The sequence below is a fragment of the Balearica regulorum genome, chromosome Z (assembly GCF_011004875.1).
Source record: "Balearica regulorum gibbericeps isolate bBalReg1 chromosome Z, bBalReg1.pri, whole genome shotgun sequence".
In the NCBI taxonomy this organism is placed as follows: Eukaryota; Metazoa; Chordata; class Aves; order Gruiformes; family Gruidae; genus Balearica; species Balearica regulorum.
The window spans coordinates 63,216,423-63,231,100 of record NC_046220.1 but is presented as its reverse complement, the minus strand read 5'-3'; the positions used below and the strand labels follow the sequence as shown (position 1 = coordinate 63,231,100).

Here is a 14,678-nt window from a genome sequence, read left to right as displayed (position 1 = left end):
GAGATTAGGAGACTAGACTGATTTATTTACAGGATTTATTCTTAGCCCTTTTTGACTGTTTCTCACTGGTTTGTTGGAGTTTTTTTTAATTATTCTTTAGCAATTTATAAATTGGCCAATACCATTTTTTAATATAAACTGATTTAAGGGTTGAGAAAATCAGGTAGTTGATACAATAGTACATAAATTGTTCTTTTTAAGATAGGCACATGTAATCTTCTTCACCTGTTTGCCTGCTCCCCCTTTCTACATATGTGATGGGTTGGTCCTGGCTGGGGGCCAGGTGCCCACCAGAGCCGCTCTATCACTCCCCTCCTTAGTAAGGCAGAGAGGGGAGAAAGGAAGATGGAAAAACAACCCCAAACTCATGGGTCGAGATAAAGGCAGTTTAATGTAGCTAAAGCAAAAAGCTGCGCACAGAAGCAAAGCAAAAAGCAAAAGATTATTCTCTACTTCCCATCAGCAGGTGATGTCCAGCCACTTCCTGGGAGGTAGGGCTTCAGTATATGCGTACCACTTACTCCGGAAGACAAACATTGTGGGGGAAAAAACCAACCAAACAAACAAAAACCAACAAAAAACCCAAAACAAAACAAAAAACCCAAAACAAAACAAAAAACCAAACCAAACAAACAAAAAATCCAATGAATGCCCCCACCCTGTTCCTCCCCCTCTCTCTCAGTTTCTTATTGCTGAGCAGACGTCATATGGTATGGAATAGCCCTTTGGTCAATTTGGGTCAGCTGTCCTGGCTGTGTCCCCTCCCAAGATCTTGCCCACCCCCAGCCTGCTGCTGGGCAGGGGGAAGAAATGTTGGAAAGACAGCCTTGACGCGTGCTGGCACCGCTCAGTAGCGGCCAAAACATTGGTGTGTTATCAACAGTTTGCTAGCTACCAATACACAGCACAGCACTATGAGGGCTGCTGTGGAGAGAATTAACTCTATCTCAGCCAGACCCAATACAACATATCATGTGAATTGCTGAAGCTATTTGTTCGTAAGACTCTTCTGACTTAACTAGCCAGTTAACTACTAGGGTTTAGGGCAAAAATTTCAAAATAATTTTTCTTTAAACTTTTGGATCACACTGAAAATGCTGTAAAATGTATTCTTTTGTCTCCTGTGAGGAAAGAAAAAATACTGCTTCAGAGGACAGAACTTAATCCTTCCTGTCACAGTCGCAGCTTAAAATAGAATTGACATCTGAAGTATATATACTTTCAGTATTTGAGTAAAAAACAGATTCTTGTAAATGCTGCTGTGAATCTTAAACTGATGTCATTTAAATACTGGATTTTTTCCCCCTTATGCTCTTAACAGGATCTTAAACTTAATCTTAGAAGTCATGAAAAGATGTACTTTCTTTGTGTAAAGCATTAAAGAGACACTGACTGATTGTCCCTGTTCTTGAATAGGCTTTGCCATTCTGGTTAGCTGGCTTGTGATTTGAAGATAGTATCTTATATATTTTCTTATACAGAGAGGGAAAGTATGGGCATGCAGCATGCTTTGGTCTCCAGCCCGGCTGTATTCTCTCTGATGGCAGCAGAATGATGTCTGTAGCTGCGCTGGTAACCAACTTCACAAAACCGGCGTTGGATCGCCCATCATTGCTGCGACATGATGAAGTAAAGACTTATTTCCATGAATTTGGTCATGTAATGCATCAGATATGTGCACAGGTTAGTGATGTTTCAATTCCAGTGTATGACTGACTTTCTGCACTGTCTCAAAGTCTGGTTTGGTGGTTTATAATTTTAGTAAAGCACATATGCAGTTTTTTTGTTATTTTTCAAAGTGGTAAGCTGGGCAAGGATTTTTTGTTTTATTTTTTATTTAAAACTGCAGCAATGAACACACCTTCTTATGAAAAACATTTTCATAGGAACATACACTTTTGCATTTGCACCATGCAGATACCTGCAACAAGGGAATAGATCCATGCATAAACTAAAGGACGTGCTCAGTGGTGGCTTCTGTTACAGCTGTCAGAGGGCTTTTTATTACTTCTAATAATAATCTAGCATGCTAGATATTAGAAGCAAAAACCAGTTGCTGTACCTAGGAATGCAAATGATTTGTGAATCCAGATCACCTGCAGCATTTTGGCATTTAGTGCTCTTGAGAGCTATCATTCCTGGCATCAAAAGCATGAAACAGGTCTTGCCTGAGCTGTTGTATTTTCTGCTCTCCTATCTGACAATCAGGGTTCTCACAGTGACCAGAAAGAACTTAAGCTAGTCTTCAGATTTTGCATCAAGATGTCGATAAAGTTATAAAATTGCTGAATTCATTTTTACTTACACGTAAAATTGATTCTACCAGATGATGGATTTATTATTGGCCTAATGAAAATTTTGCATTTCAGAGACAAGTCTCAGTATTCATTCACAAAAAAAATTGCATATTTATCTACAGTTCCAGATTTTATGTAGCACTGCTTTCATCTTCTTTATTAATAAGTACCAAATAATAAAATCAGAGAAATATCACACACAATAGATTTTAATTTTGACCTTGATCCTAGAGACTGGGACTGCAGAATAAAGAAACAAAGTCATAGAAATCCAGAATTAAACAAATGACATTCAAGCAAACTTCAGAACAACTAGCTAGACTTGCACAGATATTTTTGCATCGTGTTGAAGGTAGAAATATAATGATTGCTTGATCATCGTCACCCTAAGACAAGTTTTCTGAGCTCAGAAATAGAGATATAAAACCTGTTTGTTCTTTTAAACCACCTAGAAGATATTTATAAATTGGACACATTCAGCATTGGTACAGAGCTGACTGCAACATTTTGATAACCAATGAGGATGTGGCTGACTGTTGTAGAGCCCCTTCTGGGCAGCCCAAGCCAACAGTTCCAATGCTTATGTACTGTACTTGCTGCAGAATCGCACGCAGTCAAGGAGGCCTGCTTTCCAGTTGTCTCTCCCACCGCTGAGGTGGTTTCTACATGCGTAGCTGCCGTGCTTGCTGCTCTTCTAATTTATGTAAATTGTTATTTGCACACCTGCAAATAACTTGTTAGTCCTACATAAGAACATCCTTTGGGATTTGTGCGAGCACAGCACTATCTTGTTTCATACAATGATTGTTTAAGTATGTTAAAACTTGACATTTAAAGGGTATGGAGGGATTGGACTGGGTGGGAATCTGTGAGCTTCTGGTAAAGATCAGCTTTTGGAGACTGATGCTTCTTATAATGTACTGGGGATCTGCTGGAAAGTGAGATATCAGGGCAAGGAGGGGATCTGTTCATGCCATTAGGGAAGGATAGCTATTTGTGTACCTGAACCAAATGTCTTAATATTTTTTGTTAGCGTGGTGCACTTGTGTATGGGTAAATGAGGATATTTGGAGGCCAACGAATGCTTGCACGTCTCTTGCCTTTTGCTCTAGCCACTTCTATCACCATTTCTTTCCAGCTTTTCTTCATATCTGCTATTCAGCTAGTAAAAAGGACTAGCTTATTACAAATATGGATTTGAATAACCCACAAGTGTGAATGAAAGCAAATGTGTTTGTCCTTTTCTGCTGTTCTTCTGAAGATATGAGAGGAAGATACATGCATGTGACATAGCTGTCAGTTCAATGTGTGTCCTATATTATACATGGTTTTTGTTGTTGGTTTTTTTTTTTTAACCCTGCAAGAAAGCAAGTTCAAAATCCAGTACTCCTGTGGGCATCCATTCCCCAATGGATGATGGAACCTAAAAATACCTGCAGCTCTTAGAGAGGACATTTGGGAAACTCTGAATTCTCTTTTTATTTTAGCACATGAAATGTTTTGTTAGAATGTTGCTGAGAAGGAAAGAGCAAGAAAATTGGGTTGGCAAGAGGAGGCACTTATTACAAGACAAGTGTGGAGTGAGACCAAATAACTTCTGTTGGCATTTGAACAAATGTCTTTCAAAAGTGATAATTTCTTTTTAGAAATATTTTGGATTTGGAATATATTTTAATGAAGATTTTTAACAGTACAAAACTTTTCTTCAAAATTATTATCTAGAGGGGCTTTTTAAACATGAAGTGATTGACGATACTAAAGTAAAAAATAAAAAGCTGTAATATGCTTGGCTTTCAGAAGGAAGATTCTTCTATGTGTGATTGAGTGTCAGATTTGGAGACCTTTCATGAATAAACTTGCTAGGATTCATTTCTTTCAGACCATGTATTACTGGCCCAAGAAATTGTGCTATATGTTAAGCCTTATGAATGAAGACAGTTAGGGCAAAGCTGAATAGGATAAGTTGGTCAGGTAAAAACTTTGAATCCATGCAGTCGACTGTAATACAATAAACAATTCTATAAGTGTATAATTGGTGTTTATTATTTTACTGTGGGGTAATACAACAAAATTTTATAACAATTTATGAATTATATCATTGTCATAAGACAACATGGAAACATTCATATTGCTGTCATAACCTAAATGGTAAAAATCAATAATAAGAAAACTGTAGTACTGTTTCATACCAGTAGAGAATGCAGTAAATAACTACTGAGTAATCTATTTTGTCACTTGGCAATAGTCTTATATCTGAATTTTTGCCCTCCTTTCTTTAAAATTAATTTTTGTTATTGTTGTTGTTATTATTGACCTGTTCAAATGATTCCTTTTACTGTGATTAACACTGAAATTTTGGCATCTGAAAGTTTATATTCTGCTAGAAATCCTGGCTTCTATTTTCATTTAATACAATGGCTTTTCCTTTTAGACTGATTTTGCTAGGTTTAGTGGAACTAATGTGGAAACAGACTTTGTAGAGGTTCCATCACAAATGTTTGAGAACTGGGTGTGGGAAAAAGAACCACTACAGCAAATGTCAAGACATTATAAAGATGAGAGCCATGTTGCAGACACTCTCCTTGAGAAACTTGCTGCCTCTAGACTGGCTAATACAGGTAATAATACTGGCTAATACTCCCCTCTCTCCACACAGTGTATGTATGAAAATATATCATTAAAAAAATTGGTGGGACACGTTAAAGACAAATATAACAAGCCCATGGCATTTCTTTTGTGAGTACACTCATCACTGTCTTTCTGGGTTTATCTGCATGGGTACCACCATTAGTAAAGGCTATGATGTCAGACACCACTATTTGCAGGAACAGTAGCAGCTCTGATTTTTTCAGACTACACACAGGACTTTACATTCCTCTCCATGTGACTTTTTTACCTACCAACTTCGCTCATTTAAAATTAGGGGTGAGGAGGAAGGTCCTGGGTTTTCTGTTGTTTTTTTGGTTATGTTTTTTTTTCTGGTAGCCCAGGGCAGGCACCATGCATGAATACAGTATCACATTTTCTACATGTATCATCTACATTTGATTTACACATGACATTTGACAAACATTAAAGTTGTTTGCAAACTTACTGAACATACATAGCACATCCCAGACAGAAGCACTGTAGTCCTGCACTGCTCAAACAGCATCTTAACTTCTCAATCCAGATCCTTAAATCCATGTTCTCTACCTTCCTGGTAGATATACTGTCTTCCCAAACTATGGTCCCAATTCTCTTCTCCTTCCACATCTTGTACGACCTTTCATCTGTCTCCAAACCGAGACTGTAATCTCATGTCATTGCCTATCATTTCAGTGTTATTCTGTCACTCTCACCCCTCTGTGCCTGTAATCAGAACTCTCCCCAATATCATAGCCTTACCCATTTATGATACAATTTGTCATTAAGCCACTGCTGTTTATTTCATACTGCTTCCCTATCCTGAACAAGAAGTTCCTGTCCTTCTGTCTTGTACAGGCACTGTAGGTACATAGGCATTTTTTCTGAGTAAAAGCTCAAAAAGCTTATAGCTTTTTCAAGAAGGCCTACAGCAGCTGCAGCAGCAGTTCTTGCTGTTCTTTGGAGTGTCTTAAGGTAGGCATACTTACTGTCATCTGTGCAAGCCCTGAATGAAATGGTATACTGGAAGTGAAAACAGCTGAAAACATAATTTTAAATACTAAATTTGCTTTTAAAATATCTGCCTTATTTTGGTCTTGTTCTGTGAGGAAAATAACATTTGAAAAGATGTAGCTTGTAATGACAATTCCTTTATTAAAAATATGCCTCTCAACTTTTGTAACTGAAGGAATTCAAAGGGAATGACATAACTCCAAGTTTTTTCCCTAGTTAAAATTCTAATAATTTAGGATGCATGTTGAGATCTTTGAATAAAATGTGCTAAAGAAACTCCAGCTACTTTGATGATAGTTAATTAAATGTTCTTACCCACTTAGGCCTTTTAACCCTCCGTCAGATTGTTTTGAGCAAAGTTGACCAGGCACTGCATACAAAGCCATCAGTTGACCCAGCAGATGAATATGCCAAGTACTGTATGGAGACTCTAGGAATTCCTGCCACCCCAGGTATGTCAGTATGAAGCTTTTATATAGCATGTCCAAATGGTTTGATTAAACATGACTTTCTTTCCCAATAATGCTTGGCCTACAAAAAATCCGAATTGTTGCCTATAAAAGAATGTACTTTATGAAGCTGAAATAATTACTTGGAAACTTGGGGTGATCTGAATGATCTCTTCTGAAGGAAGATGAAGGTAAATATAAAACTTAATCTTTTGCAGGTTACATTTTAGAGTGACGTGAATACCACTTTAGATGTTCTGTTACATCTGTGTTGGATGCTCAAATAGGCTAAAGTGGGAAACTGAGTTTCTTTTGTAGTCAACAGAATATGACCCATACTTTTAGAGGCATACTCAGACCCTTTAGGTTTGAAGTTTCAAAGTAGTTGATACAAATTCCTTATTAATTTATTCTTGAAGTACTGTATACATCAAATAACTGCATTTGATTTAAATAAATTCATGTTAATCTACTTTTCAAGGAACAAACATGCCAGCTACTTTTGGACATCTGGCAGGTGGTTATGATGGTCAGTACTATGGATACCTGTGGAGTGAAGTGTTTTCCATGGACATTTTTTATAGCTGCTTTAAGCAAGAAGGAATAATGAATCCAAAGGTAAGTGATGAACACTTTTTACTAAAGACTTTTGTTGCACTTTGTCTCTTAAACCACATTTATTACAATCATGATCCATAGGTATAACATCTCAAGTATGTCTGTACCTGTCAAGTTTAGATCAACAACAACAAAAAGGTGTATAGATGACTTAGTTTAGAAAATCACCTTAAATTTTGGGGGGTTTAATACAATTCTTACATAGTGTGGTGGGTTGACCCTGGCTGGGGGCCAGGCGCCCACCAGAGCCGCTCTGTCACTCCCCTCCTTCACTAGACAGGGGAGAAAAAGTATAATGAAAGCTTGCAGGTCAAGATAAGGACAGGGAGAGATCATTCACTAATTATCGTCACGAGCAAAACAGACCGAACTTAGAGAGGGAATTCATCTAATTTATTACTAGGCAAAACAGAGTAGAGCAATGAGAAATAAAACCAAATCTTAAAAACACCCCCCCACACCCCTCCCATCTTCCCAGGCTCAACTTCACTCCCGGCTTCAACCTCCGTCCCCCTCAGCGGCACAGGGGGACGGGGAATGGGGGTTACGGTCAGTTCATCACACGGTGTTTCTGCCGCTTCTTCATCCTCAGGGGGAGGACTCCTCTCATCGTTCCCCTGCTCCAGCATGGGGTCCCTCTCATGGGAGACAGTCCTTCACGAACTTCTTCAATGTGAGTCTCTCCCACAGGCTACAGTCCTTCACGGACTGCTCCAGCGTGGGTCTCTCCCACGGGGTGCAGACCTTCAGGAGCAGACTGCTCCAGCGTGGGTCCCCCATGGGGTCACAAGTCCTGCCAGCAAACCTGCTCTGGCGTGGGCTCCTCTCTCCACGGGTCCACAGGTCCTGCCAGGAGCTTGCTCCAGCGTGGGCTTCCCATGGGCCACAGCCTCCTTCAGGTGCCTCCACCTGCTCCAGCGTGGGGTCCTCCACGGGCTGCAGGTGGAATCGCTACACCCCCTCATCCTTCCTCCATGGGCTGCAGGGGGACAGCCTGCCTCACCATGGTCTTCACCACGGGCTGCAGGGGGATCTCTGCTCTGGGGCCTGGAGCACCTCCTACCCCTCCTTCTGCACTGACCTTGGTGTCTGCAGATGTTCTTACATCTTCTCACTCCTCTCTCTGGCTGCAAAAGCTCTCTCTAGCTGTTTTTTTTTTCTTCTTAAATATGTTATCACAGAGGCGCTGATTGGCTTGGCCTTGGCCAGCGGCGGGTCCGTCTTGGAGCCGGCTGGCATTGGCTCTGTCAGACACAGGGGAAGCTTCTGGCAGCTTCTCGCAGAAGCCACCCCTGTAGCCCCCCCTGCTGCCAAAACCTTGCCATGCAAACCCAACACACATAGTCATATATTTAATACTATGTTATGACACTTTGAAGACATTGTGTTGCATTGACTAATGTCTTCCTCTAATTTTAGACTGAAAAAACATATTGCTCCATTGCAAGAGCATATTCTTCTGCTATGAAAGCTGTATGATAATGGTACTCTATTTCCATTAATAGTACCTCAAGTGTGTGGTACTTTTATGTAGTTATTATTTAGAAAACTGAATTTATTTTGATCTTTCACAGCACAGTATAACTTGCAAATTTTTCTCTTTAGTTTTTCTCCCAAGTGGCTTTTGAAGTTCAAATCAGTGACCCGTTCTAGATTTACTGGGGTTTTTTTCCCTTGTGTAATTTTCCAGCCTCTTCTGCCTCCAGCAGACAGAAAGGATAGCTAGTGATGTGGTTAATAGTCCTGCCAACTCTGGCAACCTTTTTTTATTTTTCAGAGATTATAGTATTAGACTTGTGAGTCGAGACACTGTAGTTCTATCATGGGAAAAACCTTGCAGTTTTCCTGATCCTTCTATCTGTCTGTCTTCTGGATTCAGCAGCCAGCACTATTACTTCCCTTCAGTAAATGTATGCAAGAGAGAAGTAAAGGAGAGACTAGAAAGTGCTTGACTTTCTTGTTCCTCTCCTGGAATTTGCCCTCATTCTTCCCTTTCATTATCAAAGCAACCAGAACTTCTAGAACTGTCCCTCCCTCTAGAGGGTGGAGAAAGAAAAAAAGATGAGACATTGACCTGGACTAAGAGAGGAGTCCAAAGAGGAGACAGGGTAGGGGCCAGAAAACTGAGACAGTAGTTAGGCCAATAAAACCCAAAAGGGATTTTATAAAGAAAAGCAGCAAGCTGAATAGTTTGAGAAGAGAGGTGACGAAAGGTTTGGAGGTCAAGATTGATTTTGAAGTGCTAGGGATTCATGACAGGTACATGTGAGAATAAGCACTCTTGCTTATTCAATGGGAAAGTTGTCACTCAGTAAGAGCAGGAGAGAAGAAATGGCAAGTTAAATGAAAGAATAAAGTAACTTTAATAAAATGCTGTTCATGTGGATCTTAAAAATGGTGTTTGGGTAGGGGTGAGACTTGCTGGGTTTTTTTTAACTGTTTGCAGTTTGGAGAGATGGATAAGGGTGTTGGTGCCAGACTTGTGGGACTTGGTGTCAGTTCCCTGTTCTGAAAAGATCTCCCAGACCTTTTTTTTCTTTTAGATGTACTCCCTACTCTCAAAACTCTTTGCTGAGTGACTGTATAGTCAAAATCCTAGGCTATAGCTTGGCAGAATTTCTTTGTGACCTGTACTTCTCCTGAGGGATGAAAGTGCCTTTTATTCTGATTTTTTTTTTTTTGTGAGGATCTTTGTTTCCGTTGTCTGTGTATGGGAGGCTTTGAGAATAATTTATTTATGCTAGGAGTGAATATTTGCTACAGTTCAGCTAAAAGGCAACTAGTGCCTCTTTGAATTTGAAGCCTGCTATCCAGGCTAAGAAGTGAGGAGGAAAAGTTATTATTTGTGTGTGTGTCACTCTACCATATGTGTGTGCACACACACTTTGCTCGAATGCTGATACTACTTCAGGGTAATTTTGTAGAGATTTTTCCCTCCCTCTTCAGAGCAATGCCACCTTCACAAATCGGTTCTCCTTCAGCTTGTTTTCCTTCTTTGTATTCCATGTAAGTCTATTAGAGTTTCATTGGATGGGACAAACAATCTTTTATAAACAAATAATAGATACCAGTATTATTTTTGTAGTTATTCATATTTTATTATATCTAGATTTAGAATAGTCTTCAGAACAGCAGGAAAGGAAAAAGGTAATGGTATTATGACTAAGACTTTTAGAAATTTGGCTTACCTCTTCCTGTTAGAATAAAACCTCTCTTCCTGTTTTGAGCAACAGTTATAGAAACTAGTTCCAGAGCCTGTATTTATAAAAATTCTTCAGCAAACACTAAACTTTAACTTCACTGGTCGTCACGCTCCTCAATTCTTGCACATCATCTGAAATAACTTCTGGTCTCCCTAGAACTGAGCAATGTGCTGGCTCTGGAGAGACAACAGCAAAGACTCAAGTCTACTCAACTACCACTTTTAAACTACAAGGAACAGTATCTTCATTTGCTGCTAATGTTCAGGAAACTAACACAAATAATGAAGTATAAGCAATGCTTCAGTGAATTATGATTATTTTTGCATGTTAGGTTTTTCCAGCTGTTAATTCAGACAATGTGATTGATAATGCAGTTAAGTCATGGAAGTCCATTGGTTAAAAAGGCCTATGCTTGTTTTTGCAGTACAGCTATCAGGAAGTGGTGTAGTCCTGTACTCTCATAGCTTTGACATGTGTGGGAAGTATATATGTGTATATATAGTGACTAAAAGGAAGAACATTGTTTTCTTCAATATCAGAAGCATCTGAGACCTCTGCATGTAAAATATTTTCTCATTGATAGTCATGTCTCAGAAGCCCAAAATTCTCCAGATATGTTCTTTAAAATATGACCTCTTGTTAATAAAGGTTAATTACTTACTGTTATCTTTACTTACTGTTGTCTCAGAAGCTTGGTTCATTCTTTTTAATGGAATCCATTCCTTCTGAAGTAATAATGTTTTCTTCCTGAAAATAAAATCTGAGTTAAATCTCCATTACTATAAGATACTTTAATGGCAGAGTTAAATGTGTTTGTATATACTATATATACTACTATGTATATAATATGTGTGTATGTGCCATGTCATTCCTCAATGCTGTATCTATCTATCTGTCTCTGTTCTCCAAACAGAGATTAAAGAAAGGGAAATCATCAACTAAGAGAATGGATGTTAGGTTCCCTTTTCCTGCCAGTCAGTCATGGGAATAATCCATCACTGAAGATTGTGTGGAGATTGTGTGTGTGTGTGATGCTTTATAGAATGTCTTCCGGATGAGTTGTGATTGTAACTTCCAAAACAGTGTAAAACCAGAAGAAAAAAGACTTCTTTGAGAATAAAATAAATTGCTTCTCTCTTGAGTTCTTCCAGCAGGTATAAATTATACTTGTTGTGTATCCTGATTTGGTATTAAGAAAATCTGGAAGGATGGAAGGTGTTTAATCATGCGTAGATTTTTAAATATACAACAAATACAGAAAAGCAGCAGTTTGCAAGATAAGAAATACTAAAATTCTGCTTTACCTTTTATCAGGCTGGTATGAAATACAGAAACCTCATTTTGAAACCTGGAGGATCTTTGGATGGGATGGATATGCTACAAAATTTCTTGGAGCGTAAACCAAGCCAGAGAGCTTTCCTATTGAGTAAGGGATTATGTGTTCAGTAAAATTATGGTTCCTTTGTAACGGCATATAAGTACGGAATGAGCTGGAAATGTCAGTGTATTTCGCATCTTAACTATGTATCACTCTAGGGAAATTGTGTCACTCTTTGATGATTTTTTTCATTGTATGAATAAAAATTTGATTTTTTTTTAAATTGCATAGGACTACAAAACTCAACGTATCAGGGAAAAAAATTCTGAGATGTGCAGAAGCTGAGGAATTTGGATGGGAACTTTTTTGAATTGTTATGAAATAATACTAATCAGTATGGGGAGTTTGTCTTTTAATAGATGCACTTAAACTATGTGTTGTGAACGAATTTTAAAACTGGAGGGGAAAAAAAGGACACTACCAGCAATAAAAGAAACAGATTCATTCTTATTGTGTATTCTTCTGTTGTATCGATTGCTCACAAATGTCTTTGGAGAGGAAGTGTGCTTGATTTCATCATGGTTTGGGTTCAGTCTAGCTTCCTCGACATATTCAAGTCTGAGAACCTGCCCCAGACAGCTTTACAGCAGAGATACTTGTGTGATACTTTTAGACTTCATTCTGATGCATGGTAAATTCTTGCATCATTTATAAACTTACACAGTATAACTAAAAAGCAAAAAACCCTACCATTTTCTTCCCTTCATTGAGGAAAAACAACCAAAATCTATGACCTTGGCAGTTCTTCCACCACTTTTTCTTTTTTGTTGATGATCAAAAATCAGGTCTTTGTTTTCCAAATCAGATCAACATTGGCACTGAAAAGTTATACGTGAGCAACTATAATGGTTTCAGTTGGTTTGTGATGTATTTTGAGATACATTGGAAGGAAAACTATGTTCCTGGTGGGAATGGTAAAAGTCAATCTTAAGATTTTGCTGTTCCTTTCCAATGTGGCATGCATGGGTGCTACAGAAAAAGTTTCATAAACTTAATTATTTCAGCTATGGGAGTGTGAAAGTAATCAGGGAATCAGGAAAAAATGACTCTTACAAGTCAACTCTACACCACCCAAATGAAACTGCTAATACAAGTGCACTTTTCTTGTCTTTAGTTATAACACCTTACTTTGGTTTTGGTATTACAACATGTATATGAACAAACTAATTATAGCTGCAAACATGGTTGGTATTTCTGTTTGCTCAACTGCAAAATAAGAAAATGTGCCTGGTCAACTCAAAAGACTTCCTCTTTTTCTAGCAAAATAAAACTGAAAGCATTCACTTTGGGTCAAATCTGTGTGTTTCAGGGGGTAAAAATCACAATTGTGAGTGTTCAGTTGAAACTTTGTGTCTTTTTCTTTTCAAGCATTTAAACTGGGAATGGGGTGGAGGGAAGGGAGCTTAACTGGTATTAGAAAAGGAAATTTTGACAGGACTTATTTTTGAACCACACTAGTTACAGATGTGAGGGGACATAAATATTTGTGGCTAAAGCATATTAACTATGTCATCTTAGCAGAGCATATAATTAAGTCAATTCTAACTCTCCTAGTCAGTTACAGTTTTAGACCACAGTTCTGCATGAAAATGTGATAATGGGTCATGAAAATGTGATACATGAAAATCACATCTATGAGAACATCGTGAATGGTATTCAGAACAGCTATAAAGGAAAGCTGAGGAAACTGATCGATGCAAAACTATCCAAAAACGTGAATTTTGCCTAGATTAATTTCCCTTACTTCAAAATCCAGTCAGAATGTATTTTGCTTTCTTTGTAAAAGTGTTTAAATTATTGCAAACTTATAAATGCTTTTTTTTCCCTTTCATGCTTTAACAATAGTTCAAATGAACTAAAATGTTGTAAAAAAAATATACTAAGTGATACTTTCCAAAAATGAATCTGCAAATCTAAGCAATGGAAACTTTCTTAAGAAGCAAAATGCAGTTTTTATTTTACAGTTGGTAGGCAGATTTCCACATGAGGGAGACCTTTCACTGCATAAACTGGCAAGCTCAGATCAAGGTAGATAATTGCAAAGGTAATTATTGTAAACAAAAAATATGTGATGACAAAAAGTTATGTGATGATTTAAAAGTTAGATCTAGGACAGTACTGATGATAATGATGATAATTTGACTTATTTTCCTGTTCTTTAGAGTGTGTGTGCTATATAGTATATAGTAACTAAGATATTGAAGTACAGGAGAATGTCTGTTATTACATGTAGGTGAAAATGCCTACATGGTTGTACAGTTTGTTAGCATCAGCTGGATATCCATGTGTGTAGAGAGGAGAAAAACATAAACTACATAGTGACCACAAATGAAAGTGTTATGTTCTATACCTGTTGCATAGAATAGAGTTTTCTGTAATTTGTTTTTGTAGAAGCTAGTTCCCTCAGTTTGCATAAGGTAATAATTAAGGCAGATCATCTTATGGCTAAAACTGCACTCAACACAGGAGCTTAATAGGTATGTTCTGAAGTGCTTCTGAAACACCTTAATGTGGCAACATATCAAACTTGTCTGGTAATTTTTATATTGGCTTCGTGGAGCCTTCTGAATCAAGTTCATGTTCACATTCCTTACTGTAATGACCTGATCTTGGAATGGAAAAGATAACCTGGAGAAAGACATCTTTTCTGGTTTTGCAGCTATCACAGGCATGAAACTTTGTATAGGAAACAACTTATTCTGACACTATGCTAAGGCTGTGACATAAAGAAAATGGGGAACACTTCTGCTGTGGAAACATGAGTTAATTACCTCGATGCTGCACAGAAACAATCACATACATTCAAGCATGCCAAGAGTTAGGTATCTGGCAAAACCCTCCCTATTTTAGAGTTGGTAGACTCACGATTCCACTGAATTAAATTTCAAAACAGCAAAAGCCTACGTTTATTTATTCACTGTAATAACTGAAAAAGTAACTTATAATCTTAGTGTGTAACAAACAGCTGCTTGTCCAAGTTAGTAATGTATCTGTTTAGAATTTAGTTGTATTTAGGATTTTTTTTTTCCTCTGTCATGAATTCAAAGTGGACTTTGGCTCACTTCACAACATAAGCTTCAAGTGAAAGGGAAAG

The 14,678-nt window shown here is 38.0% G+C and overlaps 1 protein-coding gene across 5 annotated transcripts in view; it reads left to right on the top strand.

The window, feature by feature from the left end:
- Positions 1-12,034, top strand: part of NLN (neurolysin) — a 41,205-nt gene extending 29,171 nt beyond the window's left edge. For 3 of the 5 annotated variants that reach the window (XM_075739418.1, XM_075739415.1, XM_075739420.1), the window contains 5 exons: positions 1,458-1,683; positions 4,729-4,915; positions 6,260-6,388; positions 6,867-7,003; positions 11,521-12,034. In XM_075739418.1, the coding sequence (XP_075595533.1) occupies positions 1,458-1,683; positions 4,729-4,915; positions 6,260-6,388; positions 6,867-7,003; positions 11,521-11,655 (814 nt within the window). In that variant the 3' untranslated portion in view covers positions 11,656-12,034. The remainder of the gene's footprint in view (positions 1-1,457; positions 1,684-4,728; positions 4,916-6,259; positions 6,389-6,866; positions 7,004-11,520) is intronic. The other 2 variants (XM_075739419.1, XM_075739416.1) reach the window with 1 other exon arrangement.
- The last annotated feature ends 2,644 nt before the right edge of the window (positions 12,035-14,678 follow it).